Raw genomic sequence first — 22,360 nt, forward strand, 5'->3', positions numbered from 1 at the left:
TGTGTGTATATATATATCTATATATATATATATATATATATATAGCTACATTGGTGTTTAGTCAGTTTGGAACTAATGTCCATGTGTAACAAATTATTAACAATTCTGATATTTGCACATGTGTACATATATATGTCCACAAAACCCGGCCTGTTGATGAATCTAAAAAAATATATTGAGATGCCAAATAAATTGATTTCATTATGAAATGAAGACTTTTATTAAGAATATATTTTTATCAGGCATTTTAAAACAAATTGTTACTCTAGGTATAGGTGATTTACCCAGTGTTTTTTAAAAAGTAAATGAATCGCACTGTAGTTTTTCTTGAAGGAAAAATCATTTCTCCAGTTGTAGAGGGGTACTAAAAGCTTCGTACACATTAGCAGCAAAGTCTTTCACTTGCTCCATTGTCAACAGATCCTAGCAAAGATGACAATATAACATTATAGTTTGCAAAAGGTATAGATAATTGGGAATTAATTTCTGCAATCAAGAAATGAATTCAGCTCTAAGTTTTGTGGTAAAGGCCAAGAAGCAAACCATTTAAGAAATTGAGTAGTTTTTCTTGTAATAAATTCTAAAAGATAGCTATTATATAGGTTCTTACATGAGGGATGGTGACATCATAAGCGTTCAAGTGTGACTTTGGGGAAAAAAAAACAAATAGTCTTCAAATGAGTTTTTGTGTATGTTAAGTGCTAGATAAGTGTCTGTTGAATAAATGTAAGAGTAAAGGTACTTTTGCTGGAAGCTGACATAACATGGTTAAGGGCATATTATTTTCTGGAAGATCTAACGTGATATGTATATTTGTAGTATGTATACATGCATACATGAACCACACATATACACTATAGTGTAAGGGTTCTTAACACGCCAAGGGATTTGTGAATGTAAAGATAAGAAAAAAAATCACATCTTCATTTTCATTAACTTCTAACCAAAATTTCATCTTTCAATTATGAATGTAGGCAATAAATTATGATATTAGCAGATTGTATGACTGTCTTCAATAGAAATCATAGACATTTTCATATTATGTGACAGTTGCGGAAATTATCAGAATTCTCATTACATCTTGATTTAACGCATGAATAAAGAGGCAATATTGCTACATCATAAATTAAAAGAAACCTTGAAAACTATATATAATTGGTTTCCTTTATAATATTATCTATTTTATTGTATGCACTTAAACATATTGTTCTGAGAAAGGGTCCATGACAGCAAAGGTTGAGAGCCTCTGAGGGTGTCAGAGAAATATGAAGTAAACCTGGCCCTTATGATCTCTGTTTCTTAAGTATCGGAAAATCCAAGTGAGGCTTAGGCATGTCCTAATCTCAATCGATACATGGTTAAATGATCTCATCAGAGAATCTGATGTTATTTAGTTTCAAAGTATTCAGTCTAAATGTTCAATGAAACATAGGTTTAGATCAATGTTTCTCAAACCAGGATTTGCAGACATGCTTTCAGAGGCCCAAGAATTTGAGGGGAAATTTTGTGTTTTGATTTTTATGAATATGTAAAATAAAACTCAAACACATTCTGGATTATTTGAAAGATAAAACATATAACCTACTATTGTTCCCGATTTTAGGGCATTTGTTTATATTTATGTTCTTATTGGCTTTAAATAGTACTACTTTAAGTGTCTTGTGCCAATGAGAAAAGAACAGAGGCGGAAAATTTTTCAAATGAAGGCCAAATCATGTAAATCACATGATACAAATGAAGCTTTCGGAACAGTTACAGTAGATTAAAAAAAATACTAGCAAGTCAGCTTTAGAAAATGCAGGCTGAATGCTCAACAGCATGAACAGTAGCAGACAGGTCCACATTCACTTTGGCACAACAAATTATTAATAGTAGCCAACAGTCATAGTACAATCTGTTTTTCATAGTTTAGATTCTATTAACATAAGTACTTTGGTTTTAAGTTACAAAAAAAGCTCTAATCTTAAGGAGCTTATAGAGTTTTTAATTTATAAACTAAAAATGATTTTAACCCTGGAGGGCTGTGATATATGTGTGTATATATGTATGTGAGGTATATAGACAAATCCGAGAAACACTACCATTGTAGTGCAAAAGCAGCCATAAACAACACATAAACCAATGGGCATGTTGTCACCCAATACAACTTACAAAAGCTGGTGGTTGGCTGGATTTAGCTCATAGGTCATAGTTAATTTATATCAGCTTTATAATAAAGACTTCAGTCTGTTCAAATACTGTATCCTGATGCAGCTTCCAGGATGCTTTCAGTAGCCTGAGATAAAAATTACGTATCACAGGGTTGGTTCAGATTCATAAAAGCTTTTTCCTTATGTTATCTGAAAGCCACCCAAAATAATTTCTCTCCTGCTTATGTTATTTGAAAGCTATTTGAAAATAATTTGAAAAACTACCTCTCTCAATTGTTTTCTGATTTTCCCATTTACTAACTTTATCAACTATACTACCATATAGTATCTTCTACCAAAAGGGTCAGCAAAGTATGGCCTGCAGGCCAAATCCACTGCTGCCTGTTTTTGTATATACGTTTTATGGAAACAGCCACACTCTTTTGTTCATGTATGTTTCTGACTGCTTTCACACTGCCAGAGCAGAGTTGAGTAGTTTCCGCAGAGAATGTGTATGTTACATAAAGCCTAAAACATGTACTGTCTGGCCCTGTAGTTTGCCAACCCCTGTTCTACAGCATTCCCACAATAGGCTTTCCTACATACCACTGTTGAAGTAGTAGCAGTAATTCAAAAGGATTAATTTTATGTAAATTAACATTCTAATCAAGGCAAAGGCTTTACAAAAAGGTAAGTGGAAATAGTAGAGCATATGACAATTTATAAAGAGGACCACTTAGTATTTTAACTCATAGAAATTATGTTAAAAAATTAAACTATAATTGTAATAGCTTTGTCAATCAATGCTCTAGTATATACATTTAATATACATCCAGTTACACCAAAAAACTTTAGTAAACATTAGTATCAATGGTGTTTTGACTATACTGAAACATTTGTTTTTGTTATCAAGTATATAGATTTTAATGAAAATGTAGTGCATAAAATTATTTAAGCATGAAGACTGATGATGTTTTATGCTTGGTTGTAATTTCCACTCATCTGTCAAAATGAACATCCTACTGGCCAAGCCAGGGACTTCTACAGAAGAGGACAAAAGTAAAGGTAAGGTTCAAATGCCCAAAGTTATGACCTTTTTCTCACACTGATATACATGTGAAGCTTAAAATTCAGTAAAATGAGATCAGCCTTATTCACTATTTCTTCTGCAATGAGTGCCCAGCTCTTACGGGTAAGAAAGATGACAAAAGTCTGAAGAGTCCAGTGAGGGAAAATGTGCATGTGAAGGACAAGCTGATTACACCCCAGTGAAAGGAAGAAACAGAACTCAGTCTCAGTGCTTTTCATGTTCCCAAGAGTAAAATGTCTATAGAGAGGATACACTGCATTGTCTGAGACAAGTCACACTAAGAAGATGCCAGCTTTATGCTTAGGCCATAGGGTCTCTTCTCACTGTACACTATTGCAGCACTTTGCATTTGGTACTGCAAACAATTTTTTAACTTATAACACAGATTCCAAGTTTGCACATGACTCAGAAATTCAAAGTTATTTTGTTTATAATATCTGTCTTAGTGAATTACTGAATTACTCAACGAATTACTGAATTACTCAATGCATTCTAAATGGAAATGAAGAAAGAAGATGAAGTTATAAGTAGTCTGATAAAATGTTTAAATGACCCACTGTTTATGCAGCTGTTAGTGAGCATATTATTGATGCACTATTAACAGCTACATTTTATTAATCACTAAAATGTCTTACTTCTTCACAAATTTGTTTAGTTTTCCTTGCAATGTGTGGAACTGGATCCTTGATCTGCCTCAAGGCTCCATCTTCTCACTAGCATAGCTTAATGCAAAACATTTATGCTATATAAATTCAACTGACCACTATAATATACCTGGACTAAAATGCAGTCCAGTAAGTGCTGGACTACAACATGGAGAAAGGCACTCAAACTTACCCATTTGCTATGATTCATTATCACTCTCATGGGACACTCTACATGTGGTTTCAAGTTCTGCGTTTTTTGAAAAAAATATCTCAGCAAGAATGTAACTTTATGTTACACAAACATCACCACCACCAAGAATACAATTTGTTTTTAATAACACTCCCAAGCTTTCTTCTTACCTGAACAAAATGACTAGGTGTTTCACTGCAAACTGAATGGATCTGTCCGTTTACTATCGGAATTATCTTAGCTAAAGGCAGGCTGACACTGGAAAGACTGAAAAATCATCACAGTAATGATTATTTTCTGAAATGACCTCACAGAAATTGAACATCTTAATTATAAAAGTAAAACATAGCCACTGAAACATATTTTTGGAACTCTATTAAAAAGGAAATAAAACACAATTCTATCACTTAGAAGTAACAACTCTAATTGACATCATGACCAACATCTTCTGGTGTTTTTTACACATATCTGGTTTTTTGTGTCTACCAAAAACCTCTAAGCTCCTAAGCACGCAGTTTTGCATTTTCATTGTTATGAGTATTTTCCATCTTATTAAAAGTTCCTCTAAAGTATTTGTCTGATTGTTTTTTAATGACTATAATCTATCTGCTAGCCATGACAATTTATATCATGAGCTCCCTAGAGTTAGGCATTTCTGTTTTTGCCTAAATTTTCTTAATATAAATAACTTTTTGTATAAACATGAAATCACTGGGTCAAAGGGTATGAATGTATCTGCTCCTTTATGCCTTCTTTCAACATTTAACATTATCTTTTTCTTTAATCTTTCTACATCTGATAGGTGAAAATGGTATCTTATAGGTTAAATCTGCATTTCTCTTAGTTACTAACAATATCAGGTATTTCCCCCCACCATTATCTATCAGGGTGTATAAGCAGAAAATATGGCCATTATCCTTGGCACTTCTCTTGCCTATATCCAATCAGATATTCTAAAGATTTCTTGAAAGAAATCTTTCAATAATCTTAAAATCTTTTGAAAATCTTTGGCACTTCTTTCTCTTACCTACATCAAAATAAAGAAGTGCCAAGGATACTCCCCATTGCCAAACAGATTCCAAGCTGAGCATTCTCTCTTGCCTGGACTACAGCAATAACTTCCTAACTTGTTAAAGCTCAATAAACATTTGTTGGATGCATAAATAAATACCTGTATGTATCACTGTATGTATGTGATATAATGACTTAAACAAGACTCATTTTTGTGTTGGGCTTGTAGATTCAGTCTTATTACATTAACTATGACATCTCATACATTTCAACCTAGGGCAGCACTCAAAATTTCCTTTTAAATATTATGTAAATGCTGAAACTAGGGTGTACAACCAATGTGCTATGCTGAGATTTGGAGCAACGCTTAAAAAAGAATAAAGGAAGTGGGGAGATTTATATATTCTTGAGGGAAGCAGGCATTATTTTTTTTCATGGTGTCTTCGTAGCATTTTTCAAAATCTATCATGATTTTGATTACTTGATTGCTTTCTCTCCCCCTCACTATCATGCAAGCTCCATGAGGTTAGATACCATGTCTATCTTATGCACTGTATAGTTCCAGCACATAGTAAAGGGTCTGGTGTACAGTGGACACCCAATACATACTTGTTCAATTGATTAATAAGTCTTCATTCATCCATTGCTGTGTACTGCCCCAATCCCTGTTTCCCCAGTTCCTTCTCCACAATGCAGTCAAACAAATCCTACAATGTAAATTCCATCACATCACTCTCCTGCTCAAAACTCTCCAGCAGCCTTCCAGTGTTCCCAGATGACAGCCACAAGAAAGAATGCAAGTTGTATTTAGTAACATTCCCAAGCTCTTCACTGCAAACTGAATGGATCTGTCTCTGGATTTGTCTGACACCACTCTTTTCCTAGTTCTATGTGTTCAGCTACCACACCAGCCTCTTTACAGGTCTTAAAATGTACTTTGGTTGTCCTGTGGCTTCAAAACCTTTGCCCTGTGGCTTCTGCCCAGAATGTCAACTGCCCCACTGCAGTCTAGGGCCATATTTAATAGCTTCCAATCTTAGTTCTCAGTTTAAATTATTTCCTTAGGAAAACTGCTTGGCTGTCCACTTTTGTTTAAATTTTTCTGTTATATGTTCAGTGTTCTCCTCCTTTCTAACACTTCTCATAGTCTATACAATTATATTTACTATTTGCTCCACTAGATTGTAAGATCCGTGGGGACAGAAACCTAGTATGGTACCTGATTCATAGCACATGTTCTATAAATCTTAGATGAACAGACAAATTGGCCATTTCCACCTGTTCTTTTTGTGAATTATCTGTGTCTTTGATGCAAATTTTCCTTCTAGGAAAGAAAATTTTTCTTTCCTTAGGTGTTTCCTTCCTTAATTGATGTGCAAAAGTTCTGTATATAATGCTATTACACTCATGTATGATATATATGTGTGTATATATATATAGAGAGAGAGAGAGAGCAAATATTTCCCCCTATATATTTGCACTTAATATTGATGATAAAGCTTATAAAAGCTTGTTTGATCTATAAGTTAAAATATTATACAGTCAAACCTATCCTTTTCTTTATATAAAGTTCTTTAGTTTCATTCTTAGAAGTACCTTCTCCATCTTGAGGTCATGTAAAGATTCACCTGTTTTTGATCAGTTCATTTGTTTTTACTTGGTATATTTAAATGTTTAAACCTCCTGAATTTTATTAGTCATTGTAAAATGGCTAATTGTTATTAGTCTTACCAACATTTACTTAATAATGAATCTATTCCCCACAATCATTACTAATATCCTATATTTTTTAGAGTTACTTCTGGATTTTATATTCTATTCCACTGACTTATCTATTCTTTTATAAATAAAATTATTTAAATAATTATACCTTATATTACATATTATACAGGGAAAGCATATTCATTGCTCTTCTTTTCCAACAATTGTTTAAACATTATCACTCCATTATTCCTCTAGATTACCTTTATTATCATTTGTCAGGTGTAAAATGAAAAAAGCAACCATCCTCCAATTTCCAATAAAATTTTCATAGTATTTTGATTATATTTATAGATTAATTTTGGAAAGCTAATTTTACACTTTTTAGTTGATTCTCTTGAGTTTCTAAGTATAAAGTCTGTCACCTTCATATAACAACAGCTTTTTCTTCTTCCTTTTCAAAATTGATATCATTTTTAAAGATTGCATGAGTTTAACTTAGAAAACCAACAGTCAACTAATAGTTTATTCAAATGATAAGTACACTCAGTAAATTGTCTATTTTCCTTCTTTTTTTCACTGTCTAACGGTAAAAGTTACCTATTTTCAAGATATATTAAAAAATCAATAGCTTTCCTGAATTGGATCTCAACATTGGTCTTCTCCTAGCCTTACTACATTAGATAGAATAATAGAATGATGCTGAATAATCTGCCAATAGTGACCAATCTTACCATATTAGATAGAATAACAGAATAATGCCAAATAATATGTCAATAGTGACCATCTTTATACTGTTTTTGAATTTAATGGAAATCATTCTAGTTTTACTATGAAGTATATTTGCTTTTGATTTCAAACATTCTTTTTTATTTATTTTTTTAAGAGACAGGTCTTGTTCTGTCACTCAGACTAGAGTACAGTGGCATGATCATAGCTCACTGCAGCCTTGAACTCCAGGGTTCAAGCAATCCTCTTGGTAGTTTTTTAAATTTTTGTAGAGACAGGGGTCTTGCTATGTTGCCCAGGCTGGTCTTGAACTCCTAGCCTCAGGCAATCTTCCTGCCTTGGCCTCCCAAAGCATTGGGATTACAGATGTGAGCTATCACATCTGACTCAAGTATTATTTTCTTATATAAAAACATATTTTTTATTTCTAGTAAGAGGTTTTATCCAAAATAAATGTTAAGTTTTATTGAATGTCTTTTCAGCAACACTGAAGATAATGTTTTTTTATCTTATTAGCTTATTAATGTTATGGATTACCAAAATAGCTTTTCTAGTTTTAACTCTCCTTACATTCTTAAACCTTAATTAATCATAGTGTTGGAGAATAATTAAAAATTTGGAGAAAAATTAAAAATCTACCTGATATTAGATAGACATTATTGAACACTTGGCTTTACCACTTCCTAGCTGTTCGACTTGAAGTTATTTAATTTTTCTGTGTCTTAGTCTCCTCACCTGGAAAATGAAGAATACTAGTACATATTTCCTAGGATTATTTTAAGAATTCAATGAGATACATTCTGAAAAATACCTATCATCAAACTAGCACATGGAAAAAGTATTAGCTGCTATTATTATTGCTATGTATTTCTGGATTTCATTTGCACTTTTGACTTTTAAATATCCATTATACATTATATCATATGCATATGTAATACATATAACACATACACGTTGCGTATATATTTTATTATATACATATAAATTAAAACCTTTATTAGTTTACATCATTTTTCAGTTGATTCTCTTCAGAGGTCTGGCTTATTAATGATGATAATCATAACTAATGTACTTTGTGTCTTTGCCAATAATTAAAAACCTTACTTCTGTCTTTTTTTTTTTTTTTTTTTTTTTGGTCTCACTCTCTCACCCAGGCTGAAGTACAGTAGCATGATCACAGCTCCCTGCAGCCTTGACTTCCTGGGCGATTCTCCCACCTCAGCCTTCCAATTAGTTGGGACTACCATGTGCTACCATGCCCAGCTACATTTTTATATTTTTTGTAGAGATGGGGTCTCTCCCTATGTTTCCCAGGCTGATCTTGAACTCATGGGCTTATGCGATCTGCCCGCCTCAGCTTCCCAAAGTGCTGGGATTACATGCCTGAGCCATTTGTTTTTTCTTGACTTACTATGATGGCTAAAACTTTCACAACATATTAAACGATGATGATAATAGGCTTGATGGAAATGTTTCTAGCATTGAATCATGAAGCATGAAGTTGGTTATTCAAATGAAATAGAAAAACACATAGAAAATATCTGAGTGCCTTGTGTGAGTAAAGAAATATGAACGGGCACAAGATAGTCTTTGACTTTTGAGAGGAAGCTTAAAATGTAACTGATGAATAAAACTCCAATTCACAGCACATGTAGGTTGTATATAAAAGTGCAGATAATGGGTACTATAGTTCAGAAAAGAAACACTATCATGGCTGATGTGGTTGTAGTATAATTTTTACAATTCTTCAGTGTACAAAATCAAATATTTGTTTATGTTAAAATAACCATTACAATTATGTATCACCACTTGGGAAATAATGAATACCTTGCTATGTACAGATTATAGTGAAATTTTACTAATTGGAGCACCTTGATTTATACAGTATACGGGATTGGTTTTGAGCTAAAATTTATTTTTGTATAACTTAAAACATTTTTAAAACATTTTAGGGTGAGATTTAAATTACTTCAGAAAATAAATTTTGTGGCTCTAAGCATTCCAAATGCTCAATGTCAATGTCAAATTATTCTTTTCTGTAAAATTAAAGAAGGGTCTCAGAGGATTAGGTAAATAACTTCTGGCCCTATGTATTTAAAGATTAAGTTGGATATTGCACATACATATTGCCTATCATTTACTGTGTCCACAATTTAAAAAAAACTGTTTTAAGCCACTTCCTATAGGAAGGACGTGTCTCAGATTTTAATAAATGAGTTTACAGTCAACACTGATTTAGTATCCATTATTTTCTGAGTTTGATATAAAAAACTGCAAAACAGAAATCCTTAAAGAAGGCAAATTCTAACATGAAATCAAAGAAACTCATGTTGGGATAATAAAGATATTAAAAAACTGTAAGATATGTTATGGCATACATAAGACCATGATTTAGTAATAGTTATAATTAAAATCACTAACAATTGCAATAGCTAAATAGTTCTAATTCTATGATAAGGACTGGAAATAAATACATTTAAGTACTTGTAGAACTATAAGGGGCTAATTCATCAAATGAGAATCTATGCCAAAAATGCCCGGTTATTGTAAGGACCAAAGTATTGAATTGTGCAGACCAAAATGGCATGCAGTAATGGAATAACATTAGATAATGCATTAAAATTTAAGTACATTGTCAGTTTTATATTCTAAAGAGTTAAAAAAAACCCAAGAAGCCCAATAATTAGAATTCGACTTATGGAAAGGTAATTTCACAACTTAAGTACTTCAATATAGTGGCAAAGTTTTTGGAAGAATGCAAGTTTTAATACTGAAACGAACATTAGCTTCTGCTAATGAAGACATTGTTAGTTTAACAGAGTCTAATTTGTTAAAAAATGAGGCACTCAAATTTACTAGGTTTGTTGTTGTTGTTATCTGGAACAAAAAGACAAGTGAAGCACCATTTTTTTAGAGCATTCATTAGTATAACATTTTTATATGTCATCTTACCTATTCATAGAGTTACCATGTTGCAGGTCCTGTTCAGTAGGTCGAAAGAACTCAGCCATATTGTCTAGAAGTCTACTAAAACCTCGGTTTAAACAGGTATTCAAAACTGTACTAAAATCTGGGCTATATAAAATAAGAAGTATTAGTTACTTTTTAGATTCTCAATGGAAGAGAAAACAAATTCAATAATAATGTGGCTACCTTTGAAAGCCACCAACATTTCTAGTCACAATCTAATACTGTAAAAATATATCAAGGAGTCTATCTTTAAAAAGTATTAAAAAATGAGCTCATTTAGCACAACATAACGAGACTATTCACCCAGTTCACTAGATTTTTTTTTATACTAATCAGTACTTTGTACAATGTATTTTTTTAAAAAAATCAATACTAGTACTACTAATTTTGAGGAAACTCTTGAATTCCCTTATAGTCATAGGTTATTGGTTGGCTTTACAACCTCTAGCACGATATTCCAATGAGATGGAAAATATTATTGTATACAGATGAGGAATTGATACTTGAGAGATGAAGAAACTTGAAGAAAAGTATGTGATTAGTAAATCGGGGAGCTTGAATATGAGACCAGGGCTTTTTGATCTTAATTATACTCTCTTAGTACCTCACAAAACTCTTTAATATAAAGAATAATATATAATGATGCTATGAAAGCTACAAAATATCTAGTTATAGTCAGGTTTCTTGACCAGAGTGTGCATGTGTATGTGTGTATCTGTCTACCTTTTCTCCTTAGTCATCTCTCTTTTTAAAAGCATTTTAATGGCTTTATTGAAGTTGGACTTAGAGGCCATAAAATCCACCCATTTTAAATGTACAAGTCAATGATTATTAGTAAATTTGCATAGTTGTGCAACTATCACTACAACCCAATTTTAGAACATTTTCATCACCTGTTATGCACATTTCCAGTCAATCCTCATCTCACTCCTAGCCCCAGGTAACCATTAATCTACTTTTGGTCTGTATAGTTTTCTGGACATTTCATACAAACAGTCATACAATATTTGGTCTTTTGTGTCTGGTTTCTTTCAGATAGCATAATGTTTTGAAGGTTCTTCTATACTGTAGCATGTATCAATGGCTTGTACCCCTTTGTTGCTACATAGGGCTCCATTGCATGAATACATCACATTTTATCCTTTTGTTAGTTAACAGAAATCTCAATTGTGTCTACTTTTGCCTATTGTGGATAATGCTGCTATGAAATTTCTGAACAAGTTTTTGTCTAGAGATGTTTTCATTCTCTTGAGTAGATACCTAGGAGTGGAATTGCTGGTTTGCATGGTAAATTTAGGCTGAACCTTGTTCTCTTTTAAAGGTAATATGGTAAGGTTCCAAGAAGACAAAATGATTAAGGAGATAGAAGCTGAAGAAATGGAAACTGAAGAAAAGATTATCATAGTACCTACTTCCTAGGGTTGCTGTAAGGTTTGAGTGACTTAAGACAGGTAAAGCAGTATAGAACAGTGCTTGCTGCATAAGCACTCAAAAATGTTGATTTCTATTCTTCTTATTGAATTCATTTAGGCCAATGAAAGAATGAGAAATAGGTAAACTTGCTTCCTATTTCACACACAGAAAAACAGAAGAGAAAACTTCCACATACTTGTCCCACCCCATCTACCCACTTATATGCATCTGACCTATCCTCTGCCATCCCTCCTTGACTCCTAAATTATTATACTGCATATTGAATCTCATTCCTTTCTCCTATTCAAAGTTGTTTATTCTTAAAATTATCCTGCTTTCCGACATCAATTTATCCCTCTCCTTTCAATTCAGTAAATACTTTGAGTATCTACTCCATGCAGGGCACTGCTCTAAGTGCTCAAGATACACTGGTGAACTAAACAGATAAAAATTACTCATCTCATGGAGTTTAATAGAAGGTGTGTATAAAAAATGTTAAAGTCAAAATATACTGGCTTCCACATTCCCTTTAAATACTGCCCTATTTCTTGGAATCTCTTAAAGCAAAATGTTGAAACATGTCTATGCTTGGTCTCTGCTAAATTCTAATTATTTTCAATTAGGTTATCTCCACTGCTCCTCTGAAACTTCTCAACAAGATCACTCAACAACTCTATCTTGACACATCTGATCTTATTTCTGTCTTTATCTCCTTTGGCCTTTCAGAAGCATTAGTCCCAATTAATCATAGTCCCCTTGAAACACTGTCTTCAATTCTCTTCCAAAATACCTCATTCTTTTGGTGTTTCTTTTCTTTCGCTGGCAGCTCCTGCTCAGTCTCTTTTGCTGGCTCTTCCCCCAATCCCAAACTCTAAATGTTGGAGTGCTCTATGACTCAGTTGTCTTCTAGTCTCTATCTGTTCCTATCCCCATGATTTAAATACCATATATAAAGTGATGACTCCCAAAGTTATATTTGTAAAATAACTCTTGAATTCCAGACTTGCATATTCAATTGCCAATAGGCATATCCACTTGGATATGCTTAACACTGTCAAAATATAAATGGCAATTCCTATTTCCTCGAATGCTCAGCCTCAATACCTCGGAGTCGTCCTTGCCTCCTCTTTCATAACCCACATCAAAAAATTCTACAAGTACTACTGGTTCAACCTTAAACATAAATCTATTATTTAATCACTTGTTATTGCCACCATGGCTACCACCCAATCCAAGCTACCACTGTCTCTTGATTAGGCTACTTCAACTCTTGAAACTGGTTCCCTTCTTCTATTCTTATCTCTTTGTAGTCAACTAACCATAGAACAATGAGATCTTTTATAAACACAGATGATGTCATTGCCCTGCTTAAAACACTCCAATGGCTTCCTATACATTAAGAATAAAAAAACAAATTTCTTATCATGGACTACAAAGTGCGACACACTCTGGAGTTTCCATGTATCTCTCCAATCTCACATCCCTATTGCTTTTCTAATTCACTGTGCTCCAGCCAACAATGCCTCCTTGCTATTCCTTGAACAAGCCAAGCATTAGGATTCCTGCAACTGTTCTTCTGCCTTGAACTGTATTCTTCTGGGTTATAAGGTTCATTTCCACAGTAGATTCAGGTCTCTGCTCAAATGACGTCAACTCAAAGAAGCCTTTTCTGACCAACCTATTACAAACAGCATCCCTGGTCACTCTCTAACTCCTTAACCTTCTTTGTGTTTCATCAGCAAAGTTACAAATACTTGATATTATATCAGATTTATTAGTTTATTATTTTTCTCTCCCACTAACATACTTATTCCAGGAGGGATGAAGACCTAGCATTTAGAACAGTACCTAATATACCACAAACAGCCAATACATATTTGATTAATCATTGAATGAAATAAATGAACTAAGTAAATGAAAAAATTTTATTTCTATCTATGAAATGTAGAAATTTCAATCCAGACAAGCTCCTGAGGGTGGAGGGCTAGGGCTAGACATTTGGCTTTAACTACTAGCATGTTAAAGTAATGAGAGTACAAAACGTTGCTTGGGAGGCAGTTGCCAATGAAGTAAGAACAAATACCTGGGAAATACTGATAGCTTTTTTTGTTTTGTTTTGTTTAAGACAGGATCTTACTCTGTCGCCTAGGCTGGAATGCAGTGGTGCAATCATGGCTCACCACAGCCTCAGCCTGCCAGGGCTCATGTGATCCTTCCACCTCAGCCTCCCGAGTAACTGGGACCACAGGTTTGCACCACTATGCCTGGCTAACTTTTTTTCTTTTGTTTAAGAGACGGGGTTTTGCCATCAAACCCAGGCTGGTCTTGAACTCCTAAGCTCAAGCAATCTACCTGCCTCAGCCACCCAAAGTGCTGGGATTACTGGCGTGAGACACTGCGCCAGGTTGGAAACACTGATGTTTAAAGGGAAGACAAAGATAGAAAAATCTAAGAAATGATAGGAGAGGTGGGAGAAAAATTATACTATCATGAAAGTTATATGAGCAAGAATTTCAATAAAGACAGTGTCAAATATCAGAGAAAGGTCAAGTAAGATGAACATCACAGATTCACTGGAAATGGCAAAAGATTACTGATGACCTTCTGCAGAGCTTCATGAAATGATGTGGTGGAAGTCTGAATAAGGAAAAAAAGTCCACATTCCTACTTAGAAAAACAAAAGATAGAACTCAAATTCAGATAGTAGAGTTAGCAGCTGAGTTACACCCTAAGGAATCCCTGCTTCCCTCCAGTTTGAGTAGGAAATGCTATCTAAAGGCTGGGGAACAGCCAAAAATTTAATTTTAATATAATATTATACTGACTATGTCGCTCAAGAAAAACTAAAAAATGGTCTCAAGTACATTCAACATACGCACACATTTTTCCTGTTATGTGAAGTATACATACCTTTCCAACATGTCTCTAGTTTCATTGAGAAGTTTAATAGTGGTAATGTCTCGAGGAGAAAGTCCACAGGCCTATAGAATTAAAATGTCACACTTCAGGTTTTTAAACATTAGCACAGCATCATGATGAAACTAATCACATTCATAAAATAAAGAATTTAGGAAATCTGAAAGTCTATGTTCTATCAACAATAAAAAAATTAGACTAAAAAATGCTGTGATGGTTTGTGTGTGCAGATAAGTAGTATTTAAGACATGAGTAAAAGTAAAATTACACTTAGTAAGATCTTTGTTTATCTGGCCCTTCTTGGATAGATTTCTAGTATAGTTAAAGAAGAAATAGGTTTTGAGTTTACAGAGGTCTGAATTTGGTTTTAATTTAAATTTAATTTTATTATTATTATTATTTTAAGACAGGATCTCACTCTGTCATCCAGGCTGGAGTGCTGTGGCATGATCATAGTTCAGGCAACCTTGAACTACTGGGCTCAAGTGATCCTCCAGCCTCAGCTTCCTAAGTAGTAGCTAGGACTACAGGCATGGGCCACCATGCTAATTTTTAATATTTTTTTTGTTTTTGGTAGGGATAGGGTCTTGTTATGTTTCCCAGGCTGGTCTTAAACTCCTGGCCTCAAGCCATCCTCTTGCCTTGGCCTCCCAAAGCATTTTTTTTAAGAGACAGAGCTCACTGTGTTGCCCAGGCTGGAATGCAATGGTGCAACCATAGCACACCACAGCCTCGAACTCTGAGCTTAAAAAATGTTCCCTCCTTAGCCTTCTGTGTAGCTGGGACTATAACCATGCACCACTATGCCCATCTGGCTGATTTTTAAATTTTTAATTTTTAGAGACAGGATTTTGCTTTGTTGCCCAGGCTGGTCATGAACTCCTGGACTCACGTGATCCTCCCACCTCAACCTCCCATGTTTTTTTCTTTTATCGGTAAGAGATTTTATCAGTATACATGTGTGTCTTTTTTCATCAATCTATTCTGAAACTCTATGTGTCCTTTCAATCTTAAATTTCAGGTTTTAATTCAGTTCAGTAAGATCTGGTCCATCATTTCTCTCTTCATCTGTTTCTTTGAATTGTTTTCTTTTTAGTTCTGTTTTGAATTCTGAAAACCATAAATTGCTTTAGAGTCCTAAAAAGATTTTTTAATACTCTTATTGTGTCTCCTTGAGATTCTATTTTGTAAGTTTTCTCCTATTTCATTAATTCTGTCCCATCTGTTCTGTTTGATCAGTTTAGTCTCTAACTTTCAAGTTACAGGGTTTCCTTAAATGGAATACAACATTTTTTTTTTTGCCTACCCATGAATGTAGGATCTCTCAGCACCCAAACAGGTTCATCTTTAAGGTCTCTGGGAATGGAAAATCCTGCAGGCAATGAAAACAAGGCATTCTGTTCTAACAGTGCCTCTATGCTGAGGTATGGCATAGGGGTCTCTCTGTTCTAAGGCTTTTCCAGTTGTCAATTGAGAGCTGTTCTCCCAATTACAAATAATGAGTGCAAGCCAACAGACAAAGGAATTTAGGAAATGAGCCATATAACCTGCAATCTGGCATTTTTATTATTCTTAATTAATGAATAACTTATATAACAACTACCCAGGATACACCAGTATTTAGCAACACCATAGTTGATAATTTTTGGATTAGACCTTGTTTCTCAAGTGGATGACTATAATGTCCTCAGTCCATTTTTGTACTGCCATCATTCACTTTTTTTAAAATGCAAAGGTGATTATGTTACTGGACTGGTTAAAATCTACCTTTCTTTGTCTACGAATTGGAGTTCAGACTCCTTATCTTGGCATGCAAAGCTCTTTATAATCTTGCCCTGACCTTCAGCTCTATGTTCTGGTACTTGATCTGATAGAAAGCTATGTGTAGCCACACGAATAGAATCTGTATCTTCAGTTCCCCAAGTGTAATGAGCATATCTTACTCATTTTACATCTCTAGCATACATCACACTGTCCACTGTTGCATACCTGATAATAAAAATGTACCAAATATCTAAAATTGTTATGTGCTTCTAACTAGAAATCAGTCATAATGGCAGTTTGTTTTCTAAATTAATGGGGTTTTATTTCAATTATTGAAATATATACCTTTCAATCACTTACCTTTCAAGAGACTCAGAAATCGAAATTTCAAGAGAGAGTAAAATTTTAAAAGTATAGAGTAACTGTTTTGATTAAATGGTTATGAATTAAGCACCTGCACTGCTAATGGAGTTTCTTCATCTGGCATCATATAATGGCATAATAAAGATTTGGATCCATCTTTATTAATCCAAGAAGAAGACTTATGCTGTTCAACGAGATTTCTGATTTCTTTTAGTTTTTGCTCCAAGTCCAAAAGGGACAAAGAATGTTTAAGAGAAACACTAGAAACAGAGAAAAGGGAATTGGGATAAATTGAAACTATACAACACAACCTATATACACTCTTTTTTTTAACAGACTACTATCTAAAATCCTGTTTCTTCTGCTCACACCTGTAACTGCTGACTGGAATAGAATGGATTAAGAAATCAGCCACCAGTTAAGGGCCATTGCTACAGAGCCAAGAAAAAGATTTCTGTGGATTTCATAAGAGAATTCCTACTATAATTATAGATATTACTAGTATAAGTAGGAGGTAAAAGCCTCAGAGGCAGATTTCAAAGTAGGTCTCTAATATTGCTGATTTGTATGGAAATCAATCAATAAACAATGAAATATTAAAACTTTCCCCTCTGTATACAAAGGTTGATACTGATGAAGAAAATGGATCCCACAAGGCAATATCCCAGGTTGGTATCTGATTAGATTACAAAGAGTTTCACAAACCACCATTTGTCAAGTCACTGACTTCACTAGAATAATTCTAATTTTCTTTCATTCATCAGAATCAGGAAGTCAGAAAAGTCAAAGAAAAATGCCTTACCTTCCTAAAATCTTCTGCACAGCTTGTTTAATGACAGTGATCAATTCTGTCAGGCCTATTAAAGAAAAAGCAAACTCAAAAGCCTTGCTTAGTTAAAAAATTCCTCAATACCACAAATAAATGAATTAAAATTAGCATAAAAGTCACAAATAAGAATCTTACCATCTCCAAGAAGGTGTTGAATACTTGATAAATATTGCTGTTGGACATCTGGGGGAGCAAGAATTGTCTGTACAAAACAGAAATAAGGTTAAATTATCCAAGTTTTAAACTAGTAAATAAGTAATGTTTTCAATATAACTTTAGCTGAGATTTTTTAAGATCCTAAATGATGGGAAAATAATATTTTTTAATACACCAAAAATTCTAGTTTCAAAGTATAAAAATTATTCATAATACTAAAAGTTCACAATCACATGAAATATAAAAATATTTATTTCACAGAAATTGGTATCAGGATAAATAAGTTAAACTTTGAACCTCTTGAGGGAAAAGACAATGTCCATTTCATAAGAGAATTCTTAAAGTCTATTAAACTTACAGTGCCATTTTTGCCAACTGCTGCATTATCCAGGTAAATGTATCCACCAATTATGTTTAATTGGACTCGCAAAAGAACAACCAGCATACAGGTACTGTATACAGCCACGATACTTCTTGTGAAACCTTCATAGAGAAAAGAAAACCATTTGGTACTGTGGTTAATATACATGTGTGAAATCATGAACCATTGCTATGGTTATTTTTTCATAAGATGACTTTTGAAAACATATTTATAACTGTTTCAGGCATAAAAATATATCAATTCAGAATATTTCACAGTCTCTCCTTTTTAATAAAAATTAGGTATGATCCCTTAATTGAAACAATAACCAATAAAATAAATTAGGTGAAAGAGGTATGTATTATCAGCTTAGAAAGGAAAACAAGGAAAAGTCTGGGAAGCACAAAGCATTGCAGCTTCAGAACTCTTACTTGTCAACAGAGCTATTTTCCAGTAAGAGAAGAGGACTGAGTGTGGAAGAACTCTAGCCTTCAATGGCAGCTTGAGGAGGATAAGTCTGTGTAAGGAATGGAGAAAGGTACAAAAAGACTAGGGAAGCTTGGTAAAACTGGCTTCTCAGTAGCCTAGGACAGACTGTTCAAAACAGAGGAGAGAGTGAAGGTATTGACTGCTGCCCAGAGTTCTAGCAGGAAGAAAATGCAGAGCAGATTTGGCAACACAGAACTTGTTACTGATGCTTTAGAGATCTGCTTGGGTGGAGACACAGGTGTGGAACCAGGCTGTAGTGCATCAAAGCATGAGTGGGAGTGACGAGAGGAAAGGGAATGTAGAAATCTTGGTCATGGTCATAAGGATTATGAAAAAGTATAAAAGCTGAAAGGAAATACAGGGAACTAGAGACATTTAATTTGTTTTCAAATAGGCAAGGCTTAAGCATCATTCTGTTGACAAGGATTAGTTGAATGGATGGGAAAATGAGAATAACAGGTAGTACGAAGTTTTGAGACAAGCAGATATGTAGGCCCTGGTTTAGGTTTTTGTTTCAATTTTTTATTACTAACAAAAGTTTGCAATACAATATCAAAGTAAATTTACTAACTGGATTGGAATAAAAACTTCCTTTAAAGTACATTAGAGATATCAGTACCTAATAAAGACATATGTAGTCTAGGACAATTTTACCTACCATCATCATAACAATAGCATTACCACTAATATTTACTGAATGCTTTCTATAACCAGGCATTGATCTACTTGCTTTACCCATATTATTTTATTTAATCCTAACAACAATTCTAAAAGGCAGGTAAAGAAGAGTTATCCTAATAGAATACAAAAAATTTCCCTTTATAAATATTTCATGGATGTGCTGTCACACAGAATATGCAGGCTTACTTATTATCTTCAGATCCTCCCATATTTCCAGTTTGTTTGAAGGCCTAAAGAGCAAAATAAAAAACAAAAGAAAGAAAATAATCTAGATAATCTAATAGAAGACTCTGAACTTTATAGATGTAGATTTTTTTAATTAAAAATAGCATAATTGCAGAAAAGCAAGCGCACAAAATACAGTTAAAAAAAATTGTAATTCCAGTAATCAGTAACAACCACTTTCACTAGTATATATTCTTACAATCTTTTTCTTGAGTGTTATGTATACATGTATTATAAAATCATACAGGAAAAGCAGAGGAAATGTTTCTTTCTTTCCCTAACTTGCTGTTTTAGAAATAATGAAGTAGGTCCTATAATCCTTCAAAGGTAAATATCAAGTTTTTTTGTTTTATGGTCATAAACACATGAATTTACACATATATTTCACATATTTCACGTTTCAATCCACTGCAGTTATTATCTCTATCGATGTTCAAATTACCCATCTTTCACTTCTGGAAGACTATTTACATTGGCTCCTGAATCCTTTTGATTTATATAATCTTTCATTAGTCTTTTATAACTTTCACAGTTTCTGACATGGAAACTTGTTCTGGGTTCATCTTGTTCAATTCTTACTGCAGACTTGAAATCACCAATTTCACTGGGTCCTGGTTTCTAATAGCAGGAAATTGTAGAGACCAAAACCCTTGATTAAGAATGTTTATTGCTACAGAGTAGGTCATTATTTCTAAGATTTTTTCCAGTTAACTAAGCTAATAAATAAGTATTTGTTTATTTATATGTGCATATAATAAAAAAGGTAATATACACCATGAATTCATACTGATATTTCTAAATTTGGCAAAATTTTAAAAACTGGTCTAAAATTAATCAAAGGGTTTTTAACTGAATCTTATTGATCTTGCATTGGTATTTCTTTTTTCCCACATTAAAAATAAGTGAAACCAACATAATTACTAATTTGCTTCATCCTTCACTCTATACACAACAGTCTCAGTGTAACAACAGCAATATTGAAAAGAGTTTAAAGTTTCTGTTTTTCCAATTCTTTGTGTGTAAAGAGTATATATGCTACTAAGGAGATACAGTCAAATTTCTGTTTTAAAGCAATTTAGCACAGTTTCTGTCTTTGTAGTTATACTACCAACTAGAATCATATTTAGATTAATTTGATTTATGGTGCTATATATTTTTTAAACATTATAGTTTTATAATTACATCAAATATTTATACGGTTCCCAAATCAAGTTTATACAATACAGTATATTCAAAGAAGTCTGTTCCTAACTCCCTTCATTTTCTCCCTTCTTCATAGGTGACTATTTAAAAAATGCTTCCACTTTCCATCGTTTTGCTTTATATAAATGAATATATATACACACACACACACACACACACACACACACATTTATATCTGCCCCTTAGATAAGTGAAAAATATTACACACATTTTTCTTTATCTTTTAAAAAAATATAGCAATATATCTTGTGGAGATCATTCCATAGTACTACAGTAGTCCTCTCTTATTCTTGAGGGATACTTTCCAAGACCCTCAGTAGATGCCCGAAACTAAAGATAGTACCAACCCCTACATACACTATATTTTATCCTCTACATAGGTACCTATGATAAAGTTTAATTTATAAACTAGGCAAAGTAAAAAAATTAACAACAATAACTCACAATAAAATAACACAAATGTAATATGCCAGCATCATTACTCTTGCACTTTGGGGCCATTATTAAATAAAATAAGAGTTTCTTAAACACAAGCGCTGCGATACCTCAAAAATCTGATGGTCAAGATGGCTACTAAGTGACTAACAAACAGATAGCATCTACAGCATGGATCTGCTAGATGAAGGGAGATTTCATCATGTTATTCACCATGGCACACAACTGAAAGCTTAGGAATTATTTATTTCTGGATTTTTCCATTTAATAGTTTTGGACCAATCATGGCTAACTGAAGCCTTGGAAAGTGAAACTATGGATAAGGTGGGAGGGACTACTGTATACAGATGGTAGCCACTTTTCTATTCTAACTAAAGTATAGTATCCCATTGTACAGATGTACTATGCGGATGCAGTTTAGTGCTTTTCAAACCACTAGTGGAAGGATCAGTATTTTTTCCTTTTTTTTCCCCGTCTGTCACAGACCAGTACTTATGTTAAATACAATAAAAATACAGTACTAGAAAACATAAAAGCCACAGATATAAAAAAATACAAGTCCATATTCTTTATTATAATTTTCAGACATAAATTTGCATTCCAGTAAGAAATTGAGTTATTATTACAATTGTAAGGATACTACTAGCTTCTTGTCTTTCTTTGCCAATGAGCAGACTCTAGAGTTTTAGTCATCTCTTTCCTACTTGGCACAGGTTCAGAAAATGTGTTGAGTAACTCATGCAAGACATTTATTCACCCTTAATCTAATCTAGTGTTCAGGACACATGGTAGAATGCCATATGTATTCTGATTAAACTGGGAATCAACCACAATTCAAAGGTGAAGTATTTAATGTATCATAAGCAAATCATATCTCTTTTTGAATGTTCTGTCAGAAAAATTTCTAAGTAATTCTTATAAAAATTCTAAATGACAAAAGAAAACAGTGGTTCCAAAAATTCAATATAGAAAGTACTCAGCAGTGAGCCATGATTGTGTCACTGCACTCCAGCTTAGGCAACAGAGTAAGACTCTGTCAAAAAACAAACAAACAAAAA

At 33.4% G+C, this 22,360-nt stretch overlaps 2 protein-coding genes across 2 annotated transcripts in view; one reads left to right on the forward strand and one right to left on the reverse strand.

Moving 5' to 3' along the window:
* The window catches only part of FUCA2 (alpha-L-fucosidase 2), a 29,889-nt gene extending 22,229 nt beyond the window's left edge, over positions 1-7,660 (forward strand). Inside the window, exon 7 of the mRNA XM_032274582.1 lies at positions 7,251-7,660. Coding sequence (XP_032130473.1) covers positions 7,251-7,259 — 9 coding nt within the window. The 3' untranslated portion in view covers positions 7,260-7,660. The remainder of the gene's footprint in view (positions 1-7,250) is intronic.
* Positions 193-22,360, reverse strand: part of PEX3 (peroxisomal biogenesis factor 3) — a 36,579-nt gene continuing 14,411 nt past the window's right edge. The window contains exons 4-12 of the mRNA XM_032274583.1: positions 19,626-19,669; positions 18,267-18,391; positions 17,888-17,954; positions 17,726-17,780; positions 17,015-17,183; positions 14,791-14,861; positions 10,450-10,572; positions 4,227-4,323; positions 193-423 (exon numbers count right to left, since the gene is read on the reverse strand). Coding sequence (XP_032130474.1) covers positions 340-423; positions 4,227-4,323; positions 10,450-10,572; positions 14,791-14,861; positions 17,015-17,183; positions 17,726-17,780; positions 17,888-17,954; positions 18,267-18,391; positions 19,626-19,669 — 835 coding nt within the window. The 3' untranslated portion in view covers positions 193-339. The remainder of the gene's footprint in view (positions 424-4,226; positions 4,324-10,449; positions 10,573-14,790; positions 14,862-17,014; positions 17,184-17,725; positions 17,781-17,887; positions 17,955-18,266; positions 18,392-19,625; positions 19,670-22,360) is intronic.

Source organism: Sapajus apella, unplaced genomic scaffold (genome assembly GCF_009761245.1).
Source record: "Sapajus apella isolate SASKATOON/1434 unplaced genomic scaffold, GSC_monkey_1.0 scaffold6, whole genome shotgun sequence".
Lineage (NCBI taxonomy): Eukaryota > Metazoa > Chordata > Mammalia > Primates > Cebidae > Sapajus > Sapajus apella.